At 44.1% G+C, this 18,887-nt stretch overlaps 2 protein-coding genes across 7 annotated transcripts in view; one reads left to right on the top strand and one right to left on the bottom strand.

The window, feature by feature from the left end:
* Window positions 1–3,684: 3,684 nt before the first annotated feature.
* Window positions 3,685–5,093, bottom strand: LOC111858327 (protein reprimo A). Of its 3 annotated transcripts, none has more exons than XM_023839994.2 (2): window positions 4,895–5,093; window positions 3,685–4,643 (listed from the first exon to the last, which is right to left on the bottom strand). In XM_023839994.2, exons 1-2 carry the CDS (start codon window positions 4,995–4,997, stop codon window positions 4,444–4,446), a joined length of 303 nt encoding a protein of 100 aa, XP_023695762.2. In that variant the 5' UTR covers window positions 4,998–5,093; the 3' UTR covers window positions 3,685–4,443. The 3 variants fall into 3 exon arrangements, with proteins under 3 accessions (XP_023695762.2, XP_023695759.2, XP_023695760.1); XM_023839991.2 differs by having other exon boundaries at window positions 3,685–4,667; window positions 4,895–5,088; XM_023839992.2 differs by having other exon boundaries at window positions 3,685–4,767; window positions 4,895–5,079.
* Window positions 5,094–9,008: 3,915 nt separating this feature from the next.
* Window positions 9,009–18,887, top strand: part of LOC111858322 (polypeptide N-acetylgalactosaminyltransferase 13-like) — a 33,621-nt gene continuing 23,742 nt past the window's right edge. For 3 of the 4 annotated variants that reach the window (XR_011982929.1, XR_011982930.1, XM_072700356.1), the window contains exons 1-2: window positions 9,011–9,631; window positions 15,243–15,534. Coding sequence is in view for 2 of the 4 variants with exons in the window: in XM_072700356.1 (XP_072556457.1) it covers window positions 9,467–9,631; window positions 15,243–15,534 (457 nt within the window). In the remaining 2 variants the exon portion in view is untranslated. Of the gene's footprint in view, window positions 9,632–15,242; window positions 15,535–18,887 lie in introns of all 4 variants that reach the window. The other variant, XM_072700355.1, reaches the window with a different exon arrangement.

The raw sequence follows: 18,887 nt of genomic DNA, 5'->3' as shown, positions 1-18,887 counted from the left end.
ATAAATTTCAATAAGAGCATTAAGAAGGAGAGCATTAGAACATATGACCTACCAAACTAGCAACAATTTTATAAACTTGAAAGGTGATTTTTTTTATTTTCCTCAAATGTTAAAAATAGCATTAGCTATTGAGGTAGCTGTTGTGGGGTTTGCAAACAGTGATACAAAACTAATTTTATATTGGTTCATAGCTGAGTGGTTACTAAAAATGAAATCTGTTGGAGAGCTTGTGCATGGTGTTCCTTCAGTTTTTATGGTTATTTAATTTTAAATGTTCTGTGAATAAAAATAACTTTGCGTTTAAATGTATTTTAAAACGTGCAGAATGCGAGAAAACATGCAGGCGAAAATCTTGCATTGTCGTCATCCTGTGCGAAAAGAGAGAAAGTCTGACATACGTTGGCAGTTGATAGAGAATTAAAACATTATTCAGTGTGATCAGTGCAAACATACCACATTTTCAGTGCTGGTATAAATAGTCTGACTTGTGCTACTCTGTCAAAACCCTGCAATCCTGAGACTTCATTTAATACAGGCCTCGGGAGTTGCAAAAACACACCAATTTGTCACATTCTGTCTGAAAAATATGGTCGCAGTGGCATCACTGCATTAAAAGCTAATTACGGAGTACTCAATACTGGGACGCCTCGGGGTGGGTCAGCGAGAACTTCATTATTCAGGCTCCCGGCATGCCTTGCAACGCCGCGTTAGCATGTCTGATCTGTAGTTTAATGTGTCGGATGTCTTACCATGGTCTGTGTATTTGTGTGCGTGTGTGTTTGTGTCCAGATATATGTTACATTGTGGGGATCCAGTGACCCCACAATGTAATAAAAACCTGTTATTTTGACATTGTGGGGGGCATTTTTCAGGTCCTCACAAAGATCTGCAAATGTAATCAAAATACTAGAAATGCCAAAAATATCATATTTTGTTTGGCTACTTACGGTTAAGGTTAGGGCTGGTTAGGGGTTAAGGTCGTCATGTTGGGATTAGAGTTTTCCCCATAGAAATGAATAGAGTCCCCACAAAGATATAATTAGAAACCCTACAGCGAAAACGGTCTCCTGGAGCCATACCTACACCAAAGGCTTCCCCACAGAGGGGGTGCTCCACCTGCTGCTGGCACTTCAGGTCCTCCTCGGCCTTACCCCACACGGTCAGTGGGGTGGTGTCGCTCTGGGTGCAACACTGAAGCGGTATTTCACCATTGGAAGAGACCACAGGGAGACACTGGTGGGTTGGCAGAGAGGGGAGAGCGAGTCTAGGTGTGCTTGTCATAGATCTCTTCAATTGTGCATGGTGGGGTCACCTACAATTTCGCCGAGCCATTCAGGGAGAGCCGGCCCTCCATGCCTTTATCAAGGCATAAACACCATGAGCACATTCAGCTGCGAGGGACCACCGTCACCCTGTGGCAGTGCAGGAGATCCAGGAGATGGTGGCAGCAGGTGTCATTGAGCAGAGCAGTAGTGTATGGGCTACACAGGCAGTCCTGGTTAAGGGGAAGGAAGGGCTCTGGGTTGGGGTTTGTGTGCCCTGAACACTGACCTTAAAGTGTTTGCATCCACTTCCCCCAGTTGATGATGCACTAAATCACGTCACCTGATCAATGTAGTTCAGCTCCATAAACCTCCAAAGTGATACTGGCAGGTCCAACTGGGCCCACATGCCCAACCCAAGACTGCATTCACCATTGCTCAGGGTCTGTGGCACTTCCGGGTTTGGCCATAAGTAATGCCCTGGCCACATTCCAAAGGATGATGCAGCAAGTCCCACAGAACCAGGGCACCATCCACCTGGGCAATGTGCTCGCCCACATTGACCAGTGATCAGCAACTTGCGCACCATGTTCCCTGCCATCCACGACACAGACTTGCAGTTCAACCCCCGGAAATGCTCCCTCTTGCAGTACAAGACGCAGTTCCTGGTTCATGTAGTCAACGAACGGTGAAGACTCATGTTCATGAGGGACTCATGTTCCCTACAGTTCATATGAGATAGTGCCAGCTCTCCAAACCGCTCCACTGTGGTCCGAAGCCTCCATGAGATTTTTTTTAAATGATATGACGAGAAACTTGGAAGAAATAGTAAAAAAAAAATATATATATATATCGATTTAATTTTTCCAACATTTTTATTTTCCGTGAACATTATAGTTAATTGCCCACAGACGGAAATATATAACTGTTAATTTGTTTGACGGGACACGGCGTCCTTTCCCCTTTTACTCCTATCAAAACATATAAATTTAGTCATCCGTATTTCAAACAACAGGTCTCTTAACAATAACAGTAAAATCTCATATTAAATTTGGGATTGTACCTGAGTAACTACTCAACGCTGTGATACCCAAACGACAGTCTGTCCTAAACTGGGCAGCAATTTGGTTCAGTAACCAAAGCTCCACGTAATACTTGCCGTATAAATTCTAATTACAAGTGAAATTAATCAAATATCTATTTCGACTTGATTAAATTGTTATTGGTGTGTTAATTATGACAAGGTAACACCTGTGTTCAGTGATCCTTCCCACTGAGGGTGTCGTCTCGGTTGCGATCAGTAATTGCCAGCGCCCTTGTCATACTTGGGGTTTCAGCTGCTGTGTGAAAGAGTCACATTGCTCCAAAATGGCAGGTATCGGGAGTGGTGGCAAGATTAGCCTGTGTCGGGACTCGCTAAATGTAGACAGCAGAATGTGGCAGACAGATCAACAGAGAATAGGACTGTCTGCTCAGAGTCGAAGTTTGCAAGAGTGGACTGAGTACGAAAAGGAAATATCCGGTGAACGCTAGAAAATCTTGTCTTATGTTGCATTGCACGAAAAGATGAACATACTTTAAAGTAACAAATTCCTAATTTTGGTAACAATTTAAATGTTCATAGATGGAATCTAATGGCTGCACTGTCAAGTACATTTGGCATAACGTGGTCGGTATCTGAAGTCTTCTCATTACTCACATCCCTTTGGCTGCCCTGATCTATTCTAGCCGTAAGTCTCGAGCATGATAGGTGGTCCTCAGAAAACCGTATGTCAATTAGCCACAAGACTGCTCAACGGGATGGGCTTTTCGCAGCTTCAAAAAGCATGAAATTTCTATCAATATCCACGAGTGCTCTGAGCTGACCGGGCCCAGCTTTCCAAAACATGCTTCAGCCATTTGGAAAATAAGGTGATTAGCAATGATCTCACTTGGATGGCATTCGATACAACCGTGGTGATTTTATATCGGTCTCTCGCTTGCCGTGCGACAGTTTTCTCGTGTCTCCACTGCTGCTGGGCGAACGTGCGCAAGCGGCTAAAAGGACAAGGCCGTTCAATAGAAGGTGGATAACCCCCCCCCCACGAAGTGTAGAAGCGGGGTGATGGAGCCTATATAGACTTCTTAGCAGGGAGATGGAATCAAATACTCCCAACAGCATCTGTTCATTTACAAAAGAACATGTACATTTTTGGGAATGTTGCAAAGACAGTTATGACGGCTACTGTTACATACTGTATCTAACCACTGACTTGAAAAAACGATACGGTTTGAGTTTGGCACTGAGAAAACCGTACGCGCCCTTAAATATAAGCTGAATGTCACTGGTAATTAAGTCGTGGAAGCATCGTCAGTTTTAACCATAATGGTATTTAAAACAAATAACATTGTCAGTTTCCAAATTAACAATTTGTGCAAACTGTTCATTGTTTTAAAACATAATATGAAACTTTAATGACATCCCCTCATGTCATAATTTAATTACATCAATTAAAAACATCAACAATAAATGCATTGACGTTGATTTCTGTTGAAGCAATCGCTGCAAAAGTTAATTACTTCCAAAGAAAGATTTAAACTGAATTCTAATATGCATTTATTAAAAAGGGACAGGGTACATAACTTCATTACATTTCATCATCCGTGCAATAATATATTATTATTAACAAAGGCCATAGCTGCTGAACCTGTGCCACGCTTAAATCGAAGGAAGCGTTGTCCTTGCATATTAATGAAAATGCGAGAAAAATTAACCACGTTTCAACATTTAGGACACCGCTGCTTTCGCAAAAAGGACAAAAAAAATCTGTATTAATCAACGCTTCGGTAAACATTAAAGAGAAACTTAAGTCAGATTATTTGAGGTTTCGAATGATATCAATTGTTCTCAGAACAGCTGTAATTTTATTTCTGAGCTTTCGTCCGTTGAACCGTATAACATTCTCAATAGATAAGCTTTAGCCATGAGGAAAAAAGAAAAATGAATCCCAGGAAAATAACTTCAAATTAGTGTCTCAAAGCGTTCGATCGCGCTGATACTCAGGTTCGAGAGTTTTCTGTCCAAGTCAGCACTTCACACTGGATCCCTGGTGCCGTCAGTTTCCTCACTGGATCGCCAAGCTGGATCGGCAGCGGCACTCGGTCGTCGAGGGGAAATCCCGGGATCCAGAAGTGGCATGAGCTAATACGCGCCCACTATGACAGCCTCGACCTCTTTGGATGGTCTCCTGTCCGTTACCAGAAAGTTGATCATTCCCTCCGATTTTATTAATAAGTTGCATCCCAGGAAGAAGATGCCGAACACCACCGTCAGGGAGAGGACACACATGACAGCGATTTGCACAACCCTCATGATGAACAGACTTCGCTCATCTGGTGCAGCTGCAACAAAGCCGTCATCGGTCACTATAGATGAGAAGTTACAACATTTGAAAATCCCGTCGCTCCTGTTGGAAAACAGCCCAGTGTCCGTTTCATTGAACGCTGTAGAATTCATCTTTGCTCACTTTCATGAAGCCAAAGACAGAAACAGGTGGGTACGTACTTTAAAAACAACTCATGAAATCCACATTCTAATACTGGCTGAACTGCAGTAAATCATCAACTGAAACATAAGCATAGATGTTTCTTACGTTCACGTGAGACCCGGAGAACTTCGTGCGGTGGAGCGCGCGCGGCCAACTTTTGCATCATCCCGGCCAGCGCGTGGCTATATACCTGGCCGGGTGAAACCATTGCAGCTGAGAGGAGCCTGCATCACGTTTTCAGACACGCCGGTCCGTGTAAACAGCGCCCCTCTCAGAACAAAGCAGTGCGCGAAACCCCATCCCTCCGATTGTCTTCAGGCTGGTCATTTTTGTAAAATTTCAAAAATGTACATCTTGGAAAGCCAAAATAAATCAAATATTGAAATGTTCATGCATAGTAGTAAATTTAATATAAATATAAAATACAAAAATATAAAATAATATAAAACACAATACAGTTGACAAGCGGAACTGAAGTATGTCTTACAGTAGTTGAAAAAAATTGCTATTTCTGACAGAGGAAACTAAATACCAAGTTCAAACCCCCCGTCACTTTAGCTGCGGAATATCCCCGCTAATGTGAAAATTTGCGAATAATACTTGTCCCGCCCCCCCTCAGCCCATAACAACCTGCTAGCCTGAACGATAGCATAAAGTCTATTTATTACCAGTTTACAAACAAGCAGTACTGCACTTGTACGCTTTGTATGTCAAATTACTTTGGCATTTTCCATCTAGACCTTTTTATAAATCCTCTAAGTCTAAATGATGCCCCTGTAGCCTATGTGCAAAGTTACTACTGTACGCACTGGGAGCACTATGTTTTGGAACCGTTATTAACTTTTAAATAAACATATAGTAGCCCTATGCAATTACACTGACAAATATTGCATGACACTAATTGGCCCACTGATATATTATGTAATTTTCTGTGATCCAAATTATTTTCAGTAGGCCTATTGTTTATATATTTTGGCTTATGCAACTTGGCAAGTTCCTGCGATCTTTAGGCAACCTCCAAAAATGTAATTGTTCACGGCCAACTCGCGAATAACCGAAACCTCGAATGTCAGATTCGCGAATCTGGAGAGGTGATTGTATCCTATATTTTACTCCCGGCAAAAAAACACCCAAAAAGGTGGTGGTCATAAGCGACCAAGCACTGATGCAATTTCGCTGAACATACATTACAGAAGAAAATATATACACAGCTGATCTAAAGATCACGAAAATGAGCGTGTCATTGCCGGGCCTGAAAGCAAGACGTCCTGAAGAAGACCCATCAACACACCTACAGAACAGATTAATAATGCTCTACTGACATCTGGTGGAGAAAACATTTCATAGCGGTGCTATTGTTTTTTATAGGACCATATAGTTCAGGGGTGGGCAATCTTATCCGCAAAGGGCCGGTATGTATGCGGGTTTTCGCTGCAACTCCCTAATTAGATTACTAATTAGAGGACTGATTGGATGAAGAGTCCTCACACCTGGGTTTTAACAGCTGACCTATAGGTTATCCCAAAAAACTGCACACACCGGCCCTATGTGGATAACATTGCCCACCCCTGATATAGTTGCTTCTTATTGACACCTATTAATTTCTGAACCTGCATGTTAGTGATTTATGTCGCGGACAGCTTCGCTTAATACAACACATCATGGTGAAAGTGAAGCCTTTAAGTATTTATGTATTTTATATCAAATTTGTTCTCTGTGGATCCAGATTATTCCATTTCTGCTGCATCTTATTCCAGTAAAAAAAAAAAAAAAACATTTTGGCATTTGTGCAAAAATGCAGTGCATGTTGGTCAAAGTAACTGCATGTTACTGCACTGGAATATTTTTAATTTCACAGTGACCAATTACATTATTATTACATCCATGAAGATGGCATGACCCCTGTTTTGTTCTCATGCTTCCTTTATTTTTAAGTGGTTTAAATCACGTGTTCTTTGTTCTCGCTAGCTCTGTTTAATGGACCAGGAATCGGATATAAATGCTAAATGAACAAAATCAGTGCTCTGGAAACTTTATAATAGCGACACGTCATTGATCCCTTGTGGGGAAATTCTGTCCGTGACACACAGACAAATACAGTATAAAAGTAAGAGGAAGCTTGGCAGTGAAGGGCAGCCGCCCGCGGCAGCGCCCGTCGGGCTGGGGGTTAAGGGCCTTGCTTAAGGGGGTAAACGACAACCTTCCAATCCCAGGCACAGGGATTTAGCCCCCCATGCCACACACTGCCGTTTACAAATGTTTTTAATGACTAGCGTACTAATCTTTCAATATGTCTCATGGGGTGGTGTGTTCATCAGTAGGTTAAGGGTCTCTGTATGTGTCCAGAAGGTTATGGGTTCTAATCCTGTGATTGGCAGAGGAAACATATCACCATTGAACTTTTTAGCAAGTCTTTAATCCTAAGTGCTACAGGGCACTGGATGCTAACTGACCCTGTGCTCTGATCCCAGTCTTTCCTCACTTTTAAGTCCCCTTGGACAAAGCTTCTGCTACATAAATAAATAAACATTATTTAGTGTCTGGGTGTTGACAATAGCTGCTGATCACATAACTCCTAGTTTTGCTTCATGATGCGCATGCAAATACATATTATTTTCACTTCTGGCAACATGGAAGAATTATGTAATTAATGATTCATTTAAAAATTATACACAAAAAATGTGTCACGGTCACGTCCCAGACGGCCTGAAGGGGGCCCTCGTGTGCCCACTTAAAAATTAGCGTTGGCAGTCGGTAAGGTGATTTTTTTGGAAGATAAACCACACAAATGAACGGACTCAGGCTGTACTTCTCAGATAAAAAAGAACGGATATGCAGACTTAATGGGAATATTGTATTTCCCATTGTCCATTTGAAGTTGTGTAGAACATCATGTCCTACTGTGTTACACCTGAACATGTACTCTGGTGACATTAAACCGAAGACTGAAATTTTAATTCTCATTCATTGGAAGGCAGAAAATTTAGATGCTGCCTAATAAAAATGTCATATCAGATTAACAGGATAAAGACTATGAAGCTGCATATGGTACTAAGTCATTGTGATTGATAGAAAATAGGAACAGTCTGCTGGTGTTTTTTTTATTTCTTCATATGAGAGAACGGATACATGTCAGATACACTTAGCAGCAAATCTAAAGAAGAAGCTATAGTTGATGAATCCGAATGGATTCTCTGTGCGGCTTTGGCCGCCACTATCTGTCCATGTGTTTGAAAAGGCTGGCTAGAGTTCCCCACAACCGTCAGAAAGATGTCAGTTTTTTTTTACCTGACTCATCAGAAGTGATATTTCAGTAGGATGTACAAGTTGGTATCTCATTAAAACACCTAGGCATGACTTATTGGTGGATATCTGCACGATAGCTGTACGGGTGCATCAAGCGAGTCGCCAGAAATAAATTCCGTGGTGGGTACTCTATATTTATTGCCGCCTGGCAGAGGGGGCTCCTCCTCCCGTGAAATTTTGCTTACCTTGGGGGGCCATATCCATGGATTCCGGCAACCGGGGGGCTGAAGCACGAGGTGGGGCTTCAAACTCATAATTTTACTGTATGCCTAATCCGTAATAAAACAATTCTGGGCGCGGGTGGGGGTTCCAAACCCGAAATTTTATTTAGTGGCTACCTGCCTTAAGTATTCGTGCGTCTGACCTCAGTTTTGCTACCTTTTTGATCGGCATGGTAGGACAGGAAATATGTGCCTTCTGCCCCCTGGTGGCTGTTAAGGCTAAGCGCCATCCCTGCCCACAGTGAATAATTTAAGCCGTAACCTGCTAATCCAGTCACCAGAGCAAGCATTGGGGTCATTATTCCCTCAGTGGGTATTAAATCACCACTAATAAAACATCCATACGAAAACGCTGACGTACGGCTGACGTAGGAGCAATTGCTGTTTCAGTGACACAATTTTGTGTATTACTCACAGCCCTGACCGGGATAAGGGGTTAGACGACTGATCTATGGATTGTTGTGTTTTAATCCCCTAATGAATTAAATTCAAAAGGAAATAATCGGATAATAGTTTTTTTATTGACAGGGGTAGTTCGAATGAAATTAATAACTGATGGATTCAACTGAAGCCAAGTTGGGACATGAGGCGATTTATATGCATATAAATTTTTGGTATTTTATAACTTCCTTCCATGCATGTACTGAAAGTATTTTTTCGGTTTCTGTTTTGAGGTAGGCTAGTGCGGGTGGGCTCAATGACCTTCCCTAATATGCAAATCTCGCCATTTGGCCAGTCAGAGTTGTCATTTTACTATCTGAACACAAATGACTGAAAAAAATTCCCGGAGGAGCCCAGGAACCCCACTATTCATGTCAACTGGAAATGAATCGGTCTGTAGATGTACTGTAGGCTACATAAAAAGGACAGATGTGTTTTTTTTCTGACAGCTACTTGGAATTAACTTCGGAAGGAAATCGCCATTTAGACATCGTTTCACTAGTTCTGCAAAAAAAATGAAGTATACTGTGCCAATAGACTGGACGCATCTTAGACTGCACCCTACGTACCCACATATTTGGATGGATCACGGAGTTTAAGGACGCATCATAATTTAGAAACAAATACATTTACCAGACGCCAGTTCTGCTCTGGTGCGGCATTGATTGGCAAAGGTGGAAACCAATAAAGCGCCGGAGAAGGCGTACAGATGAGCTGCTTTCTGCTTTCGGAGCACAGGAGGGCATGTCTCCGGCTTCTAGTTCAATTCCATCAGAAATCAAGGGGGACGTCAAGGCAAAAATTGCCTCCACTCCAGACTGCACAGACAACATCGATCACACACCGGTTTGCAGAAGAGAAGACGGACTGCAAGGTATTTTCGCCAGCTTCTTTTAACAGCATGCCTCTGTAATGAAACAGTATATCCCCCGCTGTATACCCGTTAGTATAGCGCACGCATTTAATTTGATGTGTTTACTATTTTTTGTTGCATTCGTTGTAAATTCTGTCATTTTTAGTTTATTGAATTTAAACGTATGCAACACGTCGGAAGACGGTACAGTAATTCATCGTCGTGTTTCTCAAATATCCTGTTAAGCGAGTACTGAAGCCTAGTGTAACTCTATAAGCGGTATTATAAATTGTACAGTTGTATGGACGGGAGTTAGCGGTAGTGCAGGTTTAGTGGGGATTGCATGCATGGTTATTTACAGGTTTTTGATGTTTGCATTGGCTGAGTGTTGTAAAATTGATGTCGAATGTCTCCGGGTTCACGAGTAACCGTATTATTTCATGGGTAATAAAAGTCATGACAAGGCTGTTGGAGCGCCATTGTATCCTGCAGCTTTAAGTTTGGACCGGAGGGGCTTTTCTGCAAGCGTGCATTGTCTGTGCATAGTTTATTCGGCTTTTTTATAATGTCAGTCTTATTACTGGCGTTGAGATTTTGGTATTCGGCAGTGAAAATCAGGCCTTATCGAAGACTGCATATGTTGGATGACAGGCAGACTGACTTGATGATAATGCACCTTTCATGGTTTAATTACCAGCGGATACAAGCAAAAAGGGCAAAATTGTCCTCGTGTTTCATCGGGTTTAAACATCGCTCCCTCTTTCATCCCGAGAAGTTATTAAATTCCACAGTGCAGGCATGTTTACCTGCGGTCTGTAATATCTTAATGGTGGAGATAATAACATTAAAGGGGGTGGGTGAAGTGCAGTTACTGTATGAGAATACTGTAACCAAACGTAGTTATCATTTGTGAAACAAGAGGGGAAATTAACGCTAGTCAAAAAAAAGTCACGGATCTCTTAAAGTTCATTTTCAAATCGTGTCCGCTCTTATATTAACACCCTCCGCACGGTGGTGTGAGGAAAAGGGGATACTGGCGTAATTCCCTTGGCCAGTTCAGACTCCTAAAACAAGTCGATGAGACTCGCAAGCTTCCCGCAGCGTTAACGGGGGTTGAAACTGGAGAAGTGATGGCCCTGGATCGGTCTGAGGGGGAATTAAAAGCCTGCAAGTGGGCAGCATCCCGTCGTCGCTCTCCATCTTATTCATCGCTCCATTGCATGACGTAGTTCAGTCGCTTCACCGTTATCCAGGGCAGCTCAAAGGACAGACACTAATACGATCTCGGGTATCTTTTATGGTACGGTAATATCAGCCTTATCCATCAATAATCAGATTTGAACCTACAGCCTTGTAGAGCCAAGTCCAGGGTGTAACAGTTGTGTCCTGCCAGCTTGCCTCATGAACTGACTGGGACACAGCATTCCCAGTTATAGGCACTCGGTATTCCTGTTGCCAGGGATACCCAGATGAGAGGTAGCTAAAGATTAAACGCCTAGTTTTATTCCTTTCTGCCATCACCTGTGTGTTTTTCTGTTGATCTGGGAAATTCCCCATCACTCTGGGCAGAAGCATATTGTTACAGCACCGACCCTGCAAAAGATGGATTCGCACAGAATTTCATTACTGTTCCAGTGATCTTATACAGAAGCAGTTTCTCATTTCTAAAGAAATACTTAATAGCTAGTTATTAATTACCTTGGCTACAGAAAATGTCTGTTTTTGTCACTATAACAGCTTTTTCAATCGCCTGTGCTGTTGAGTATGGACAAGACGGATAACTTTATATAATAATTTGTATTTTTTTTATCTGGCTTTAATTTGGTTGTTTAGTAAGGACTGCTGGTCAGTCTCTCCTCGTGGTCCTGAAATCCAGACTAAAGCACACGGGAGGTTGTGTGTTTGCAGTTATCGCTCCATCTGCATATCCAGCTGCCCCAACATTATGTTTACATACGTGTAGAGCCCATCTTAAAACACACTGTTCTTTGGCTATTAACACTGCATTGTTAGTTGCACAGTAAATGGGTATGTGTGTTATTTCAATTATACAGTACTTTGTTCAACTGCCATTGTGTGAAATGTGCTTCATAAATGAATTAAACTTAAAATCCAATGCTTTAGTGCGGGGTAGTAGTAAATGGGTGGTCTCCAATCTTGCAGATGGTCTTGTTTAGTCCTTCTCAGGAGACTACACCAGCAGGTCTGGTGGTAACCAAACTGGCGCAGATCACACTGCAGGTAGCAGGGTGGCTTTGGGGGCCCTGGCCACCTACCTGTGATGGCCTCCTCTCCATCGTGCTCCTGCGATGGTCTCCTCTCCATCGTGCTCCTGCGATGGTCTCCTCTCCATCGTGCTCCTGCGATGGTCTCCTCTCCATCGTGCTCCTGCGATGGTCTCCTCTCCATCTTCTCCATCATGCTCCTGTGATGGCCTCCTCTCCATCATGCTCCTGCGATGGTCTCCTCTCCATCTTCTCCATCGTGCTCCTGTGATGGCCTCCTCTCCATCATGCTCCTGTGATGGCCTCCTCTCCATCGTGCTCCTGCGATGGTCTCCTCTCCATCGTGCTCCTGCGATGGTCTCCTCTCCATCTTCTCCATCATGCTCCTGTGATGGCCTCCTCTCCATCGTGCTCCTGCGATGGTCTCCTCTCCATCTTCTCCATCGTGCTCCTGTGATGGCCTCCTCTCCATCATGCTCCTGCGATAGGGCTGGGCAAAACGATTATTTTCCTAATCGATGAATCTAGCGATTAATTTTTCGATGCATCGATGAATCTAACGATTAATTTTTTCAATCCGATTCGATTTCGATTTGATTCGATTATCGATTATTTCCCCATTATTTGACTTGTATAGCAATTTCACATTTACTAATTTATGTATATCAATGAAAAACACAAATTTCTTAATTTGAAGACCTTTTAATGAACAAAATTGCAAAATAAAGTTGTAGTAGTCGTACCATCTTATATTAGAGATAGCATTTAACAAGAAATAAAATGTGCAAACATATATAAAATTAAGGAAAAGTTAACAAAACATTTAAAATAAATAGCAACAATTGTGTCCTTAAACAAAATGTAACATTCACTTTGCTTTCTGCAAAAAGTGCTCTTCATTCACAAAAAATCCATTTTGTTCCTGTTTCTCACATTTCTGTGTGCGCGAGTTCAATCATGTTAATTACATGAAGTAGTTATGCATTGGAGTGGTTTTCGGTTTTCGGTTAAAATAGCCCCATACTGTAGAACTGCGTGTTCGGGTGGAGTGGTTTGGGTCGACCGCGACTGCCTCACTCATGTTGCCGCTACCCGCTGCCGCCATGTCTGTTTTGAAAATGACGACGCATCGACGCAGATTTTTTTACGTCGACGTATTTTACGCGTCGACGTAATCGATTACGTCGACGCGTTGTCCCAACCCTATCCTGCGATGGCCTCCTCTCCATTGTGCTCCTGCGATGGTCTCCTCTCCATCGTGCTCCTGCGATGGTCTCCTCTCCATCTTCTCCATCGTGCTCCTGCGATGGCCTCCTCTCCATCATGCTCCTGCGATGGCCTCCTCTCCATCGTGCTCCTGCGATGGTCTCCTCTCCATCGTGCTCCTGTGATGGTCTCCTCTCCATCTTCTCCATCGTGCTCCTGCGATGGCCTCCTCTCCATCATGCTCCTGCGATGGCCTCCTCTCCATCGTGCTCCTGCGATGGTCTCCTCTCCATCGTGCTCCTGTGATGGTCTCCTCTCCATCTTCTCCATCGTGCTCCTGCGATGGCCTCCTCTCCATCATGCTCCTGCGATGGCCTCCTCTCCATCGTGCTCCTGCGATGGTCTCCTCTCCATCTTCTCCATCATGCTCCTGCGATGGCCTCCTCTCCATCGTGCTCCTGCGATGGTCTCTTCTCGATGGAGATATCAGAGGCATGAATATCTGTCAGGGTGGACTCTGTACAGGCTCACCAAAGCAGACAGAGCTCAGTGCTTCTCGGTGGCTTTCAGGCAGAGAATCTCACTGCATGGAGGAGGGGTAGTGGGGGTGGGGGGGGGGGGGTGCTGTGAGTATGAGCTGATTACCACCAGGTCTCGTAAATGTGTCGTTGAGATGCGTTTGTTGTTGGTGAGCAGATGTGTTTGTACGGCTCTCAGTACGTACTGGTCCACAAGGGAATCCTCAAGTGCTCAGTGTGGGCTGTTGGGCCTAATTTTTACCACCCTGTATTTTTTTGAGAGAGAGAGAGAGAGAGAGAGAGCCAGTGTGACTGGCAGTGAAGAACAGAGTGAGAAGCAGGATGCACACTGGGGAAGAGTGATAAAGAGAAGATGTTGCCTTAAACCTCCACGAGGAGCTTCGGACATATTTAAGATTTGAGGAGGAGCAGTTCTGGAGGAGGGGGGGGGGGGGGGACAAGCATCTGTGCCTCTTAAGTCCCCTTTATCTCCTGGTTCTTGGTTGTTTGGAGACCAGACACTAGGTGTCCACAGAAACTTTATAGTCCTCTGGTAGCTGAGCTCGTTAGTATAATTTATCTCCTGTTAGGGGCACTATAAACCTGGACTGCCTTAATCTTTAACCTAAAGCTTCAGCTTCAGGTTTCAGGAACAGTAGCTTCCAGCACATCACAGCGTTCTTCACCTGACGGCCTAGAGGTGTCACTCATTTTATACTTCTGTTCCCATCGTCTTTCAACAGTTTTTAACATCCTAAGACTGCTGATTTGTGTTATTCATCAGCAGAGGCTGCTCCGCTGGCTGTCACATTAGAGAGGCATCTTTACTAATTGAGATATGCAGGACAATAAATTCATTGGGCTGTTTATTACCTTGGTCACCCCTTTTTTCCTTTTTCTAATTGGTCTCATAAAAGCTCTCAGGAATAAATATTGTACTGGAAACCATAAAGCTTCTTGAGAGGTTCATCATTTTAAATTGGTGGTAGAGGGACAGTGTGTTTTATGTTAATGGACGTTTCAGAGGCACATCCAGCTCCTTTGGGGTCTCGTCTTCATCAAGGTGTGTCTGCGGCAGGCAGTGACTCACTGGCTTCCCTCGGCTTTGTCTGGCTAATTCGGCGCGGCATGTAGGGCGGAACGCGTATGCGCTCCCCCCAGGAGGATCGGGCCGGGTTCTGCAGGAGTTCACCAGCCTTGGCATGGCTTACGCATCTTCTTGAACCCGAAGGCAGGGAACGGCACCACGCAAAACGCCGTGGGCGCCGGCAGTCAGAAGTGACAGGCCGCTTCACAGAAACGGCCGTGCGTTACCGTCTCCGGCAGTGAGGGAAATGAGGCCAGGGAAAGCAAGCGGCCGTTGGGTGGGATTATCGCACGATGTCAGTCACCTGCAGGTTTGACTTACCCTCCTTCTTGTCCGGTTGTCCTAGACAGTGATTAACCACGCGCAGTAATCTGACCAACCGTGTGCCTTTCAAAGCCTCTTCTCTGCCATCACTAGCTGTCACCCAGGGCTGCTGCTATGTGGCCTAAAGCAGATATAAATTCATATTTTTATTCAGTCTAAATGCTTGAATCTCTGTGTTGAGTGATTTCTCTTGTTGCTTCTTTTTGGCTTTATTGATCTGTACCTGATTTGCTCCCCTCCATACCTGCTTTTTTCCCCATCGTCCACTCCAGGGCTATGATGCTCCTGGGATCCACAAGCTGCACAGCCCTGCCGCAGCTGCCAACGTTATCTCCGCAACACGCCTCCTCTGGAGCCTGCTCTCTTCTCCGGGCGGGTCAGCACTGACCCCCCCCCAACCCCCACACACAGGCTGCCAAGCCATGCGTCGGCTGGTCTACTGCAAGGTGGTGCTGACCACCTCGCTGGCGTGGGTGCTGGTGGATGTGCTGTTGCTGCTCTACTTCAGCGAGTGCAACAAATGCGACGAGCACAAGGACCGCTCCCTGCTGCCGGCCCTGCGAGGTCAGTGAGGCTACATGCCCATGATTTTTACCTTGGGTTTATGGTAAAAACCTGAAAATCCCATGCCCAGACCACCAGCAATCTTTCAACAAGATCAGCATGAAGAAAAGCAAAGAAACTGCAATATAAGTCATATATATGAACTCACAATTTATGTGCAGTGAATGTATGGTTTCCATATCAAGGGCCATTATTTGGTCTTCCAGGTGTTGCTGGACAGTGGACCAAAATGTAAACAACCTTGTTTTAAACCACACTGCGGCATGTGACCATGGTACTGACCAAGCAGGAAAACACTCACTTACTGTAGTAACTTGGCTAAGAGCTATTACAGTTTTACAGCTGAGGTTGACTCTAGGGTTCCTACCTAATCCATGTCAAGGACACTTTGAGCTACTTTATCTCTTACAAACAGCATTACATCTGAAAGGGTCCTGTGTTCAGCTGAATAGTTCAGTTCTTCTTGAGCTGTTTCCTTGATTGAAAGACTCATCCACCTTTTTCACAATAACATTAGTGGCACATGAATGATTATAGGAGACTGACCAATCAGCACACAGCAAGACCTCAGTGATTAAGTGAAATCTGAGTCCTCTTCATTGAAATTATGTCCTAGAGCATGCTGGGAGTTGTAGTCCTCCATTATTGTGACACATCAGCTTTGTTGAAATGACTTTGTGGTTGTTGGGGGCGGTGGCATAGTGAAATACACGTTCCACTTAGGATACTGAGACAAGCCGAGTCTGTCCAAGCTGGCTCTCTCTGGCTTTGCTGTTGCTGATGTGACATCCTGTTGGTCTGAAGGACAGGGGACGTGTCTGCCTGAGACATGTGACATGCTGCCTGGGAACATGGTCGGGTTCTCTGTGGCCTTGGTGCTGCTGATGTCAGGAGTGGGACTCAGATCTGTCACTTTCCAGTCACTTTCCAGTTCTTTCTCCCTTCTCTGAGATTATCGCTCGGAGATATTTCCCCCCCTAGCGTTTGAAATGGCGTGAAGTCCTTAAAACACCAAAACACAGTTTTTTGAATACTGTCACTCCAAATTCGCTATAGTTACAGTCATTTTGCCCCAATACGATAAGATAAGATGATACATATTGTTGTTTTGGGTAGCAATGCGACCTCCATGACTGTTTATTTGACTGCCTTTTTAACTACCCCCTGTCTCTAGGTTTTTCTCAATACCAAGAAAGCAAAGATCGTACTTGATAGTGATTTTAGCAAGAGTGGCCTTTTGATCTTGCCTCCCAAGAACAAATTCGGGGTGCAGTGAATCATGGGATTGGTCTAGTTTGGCGAGGATACAACCGACGTATCCTTGACAGTTGGGGTATGGCAAGAATGACATCCTGGAGTTTTTTCCAGGTACTTCTGTTCTTAGTATTGGAACTAGTCTTCAGCGATGGAAGATGATGTAAAACTGGTACACGAGAATACAAGTACGGTCAAGTACGCATATTGAGAAACCACTTTGTGTGCAGTTTACAGTACATGTTTGTGCAGATTAGGGTTAGTCCAAAATATGCAACGAGATGAACTGGTGTCTCCGAATGGCAGATTATGTTTGTGTGCATGCGGTCACCCCCCGCCATCGACTGGCCTCCCGTCCAGGGTGTCCCCAGCCCCGTGCCCTCGCAGTTGGACATTCTGGAAGACTTCTCTTTTTTGTTTTGAGCGGCGATCCTCACTGCTGGTCCGGGAGGGTCACAGGTTTGCTGTCTATAATGCCCCTCTCGCCATCTGGGGAGTATGCAGTGGTTAAGGAGGTCAGTGATTTGTGCGATTCTCTGGTCTTTCCCCCCCCCACATCCATCTGCGGCAAGTAGGATGCCATATGGTACCATAAGCAGCTTTCAAGGTTAGCATGGACGATAAAACCCGTCAGAATATGAACCAACTGGGATGTTGGGGCTCTTCATTAACGGCGATCTCCCCAGGTCCTTCGCCGGGTTGCACAGAGTCATTGCCATGCGCAGTTTTACTTTTATCCCTAAACCCAAGTTTGAACGAAAGTAAGACTGGCTTTCTGTGCTGAGACACGGTGAAGTGTAGATATGTCTCTCTAAGCTTTCTGGAATTAGATTGGCAGATGAGCCCTAAGTAGCAAGTCTACCCAGCAAAGACTGGATTAGGCAGTTGAGTCTGTTTGCTGTGCCATGTAGGACTCCTGCAATCATTTTACAGTGACCTAGATGCAGTTTTGGCAAAAGTCTCATTCTGTGTGGTAATAAGGAACTAAACTGCTTCATATTGATGGTGGAAATGCAACGCATTACATAGGTTTGTGCTGGGAGTGACGTTGGATGGCTGGTTGACTCTGTTAATCCTTCCTTTTGCGGGCCCGTCATCTCTGTCCAAGCAGGTGTCACAAGGGTTCAGAAAGGACCTGTTATTTTTGGGTTGCTGGTTGAAGCTCTTGGAAAGGCTTTGCTCCTTTGTTCTTTGAAGTTTTGCTCCATTTAACCTACAAGAAACCATCTTGTAGAATACTTAGGTGTAGCAGTGATCTCATGCCTTGTTCCTGTGTGAAGCACGTCTGTCTGCCTTGATTGTTATCTCTTTTGCAATTGGTTTATAACTTCACCTTGGGGCCTCCAAGCAAATCTTCTGAGACGACCCAGCTTAACTCGTAACTGGGTCCTTGGAGGACTTGGCTTTTTTGTCATAAGTTACTGAACAGACCTACCTGATCAGTAGACCTTGCTGAAGTACCCACGCATTAAGAAGCTACAGCTAGAAACATGAGTGCGTTAGATGAGAGTGTCTGGTGGATATTTGTAAAGTCAAACAGATGTGTTTGATGAAATAACTTCCCTATATTATACGTAGGTAACAACATGATTTGTAGGATGTGCAATTCTCTATGAGGCTCCTTACATTCATTATTTTATGGTTTAGCTTAGCACAGACTTTGGAGCGTTAGCTGTTCTCCATGTTGTGCTCTCCTCGTTATTTTGACACTGTAGGTTGTTAATTGCATGTAGCTCAGGTCCTGGTAGAGTGACCTGAATCTGAGGAGCTTGAGGGAAGCTGCCAATTAAACTCCATCAGTGTCCGCGGTGAAAGATCACTAGTATCTCCTAGTGACTAAATATTGGCTGTTGTAACGGATGATCGGTGTAACAGTGGATCGGATGGAGGCCTGGTGGATAAGAGTCGAATGTACTATACTGTAAACTCCTGCTGAATTAAGAACTTAGCAGAACCTTTTTAAAGTGCTGTATGGGTAGGGTGCTTTATAGCCAGGGCAAAAGAACATAGTATCTATACTCCCTCTGTAGGAAAAAATGGATATGATACAATCAGGGCTGTAATTCCCCTTTAAAGCATAAATTTTCCAACCATTTATC

Source organism: Paramormyrops kingsleyae, chromosome 16, assembly GCF_048594095.1.
Source record: "Paramormyrops kingsleyae isolate MSU_618 chromosome 16, PKINGS_0.4, whole genome shotgun sequence".
Lineage (NCBI taxonomy): Eukaryota > Metazoa > Chordata > Actinopteri > Osteoglossiformes > Mormyridae > Paramormyrops > Paramormyrops kingsleyae.
Note: the sequence above shows the minus strand (reverse complement) of the source record. Positions and strands in the feature narration are given on the sequence as shown.

Excerpts from the sequence above, each read along its gene's own strand:
- LOC111858327 (XM_023839991.2), bottom strand. The coding sequence starts at position 4,997 with ATGGTTTCACCCGGCCAGGTATATAGCCACGCGCTGGCCGGGATGATG. Across the intron at positions 4,668-4,894 it reads TCTCCGGGTCTCACGTGAAC|TGACCGATGACGGCTTTGTT; the intron begins GTAAGAAACATC and ends TCTCATCTATAG.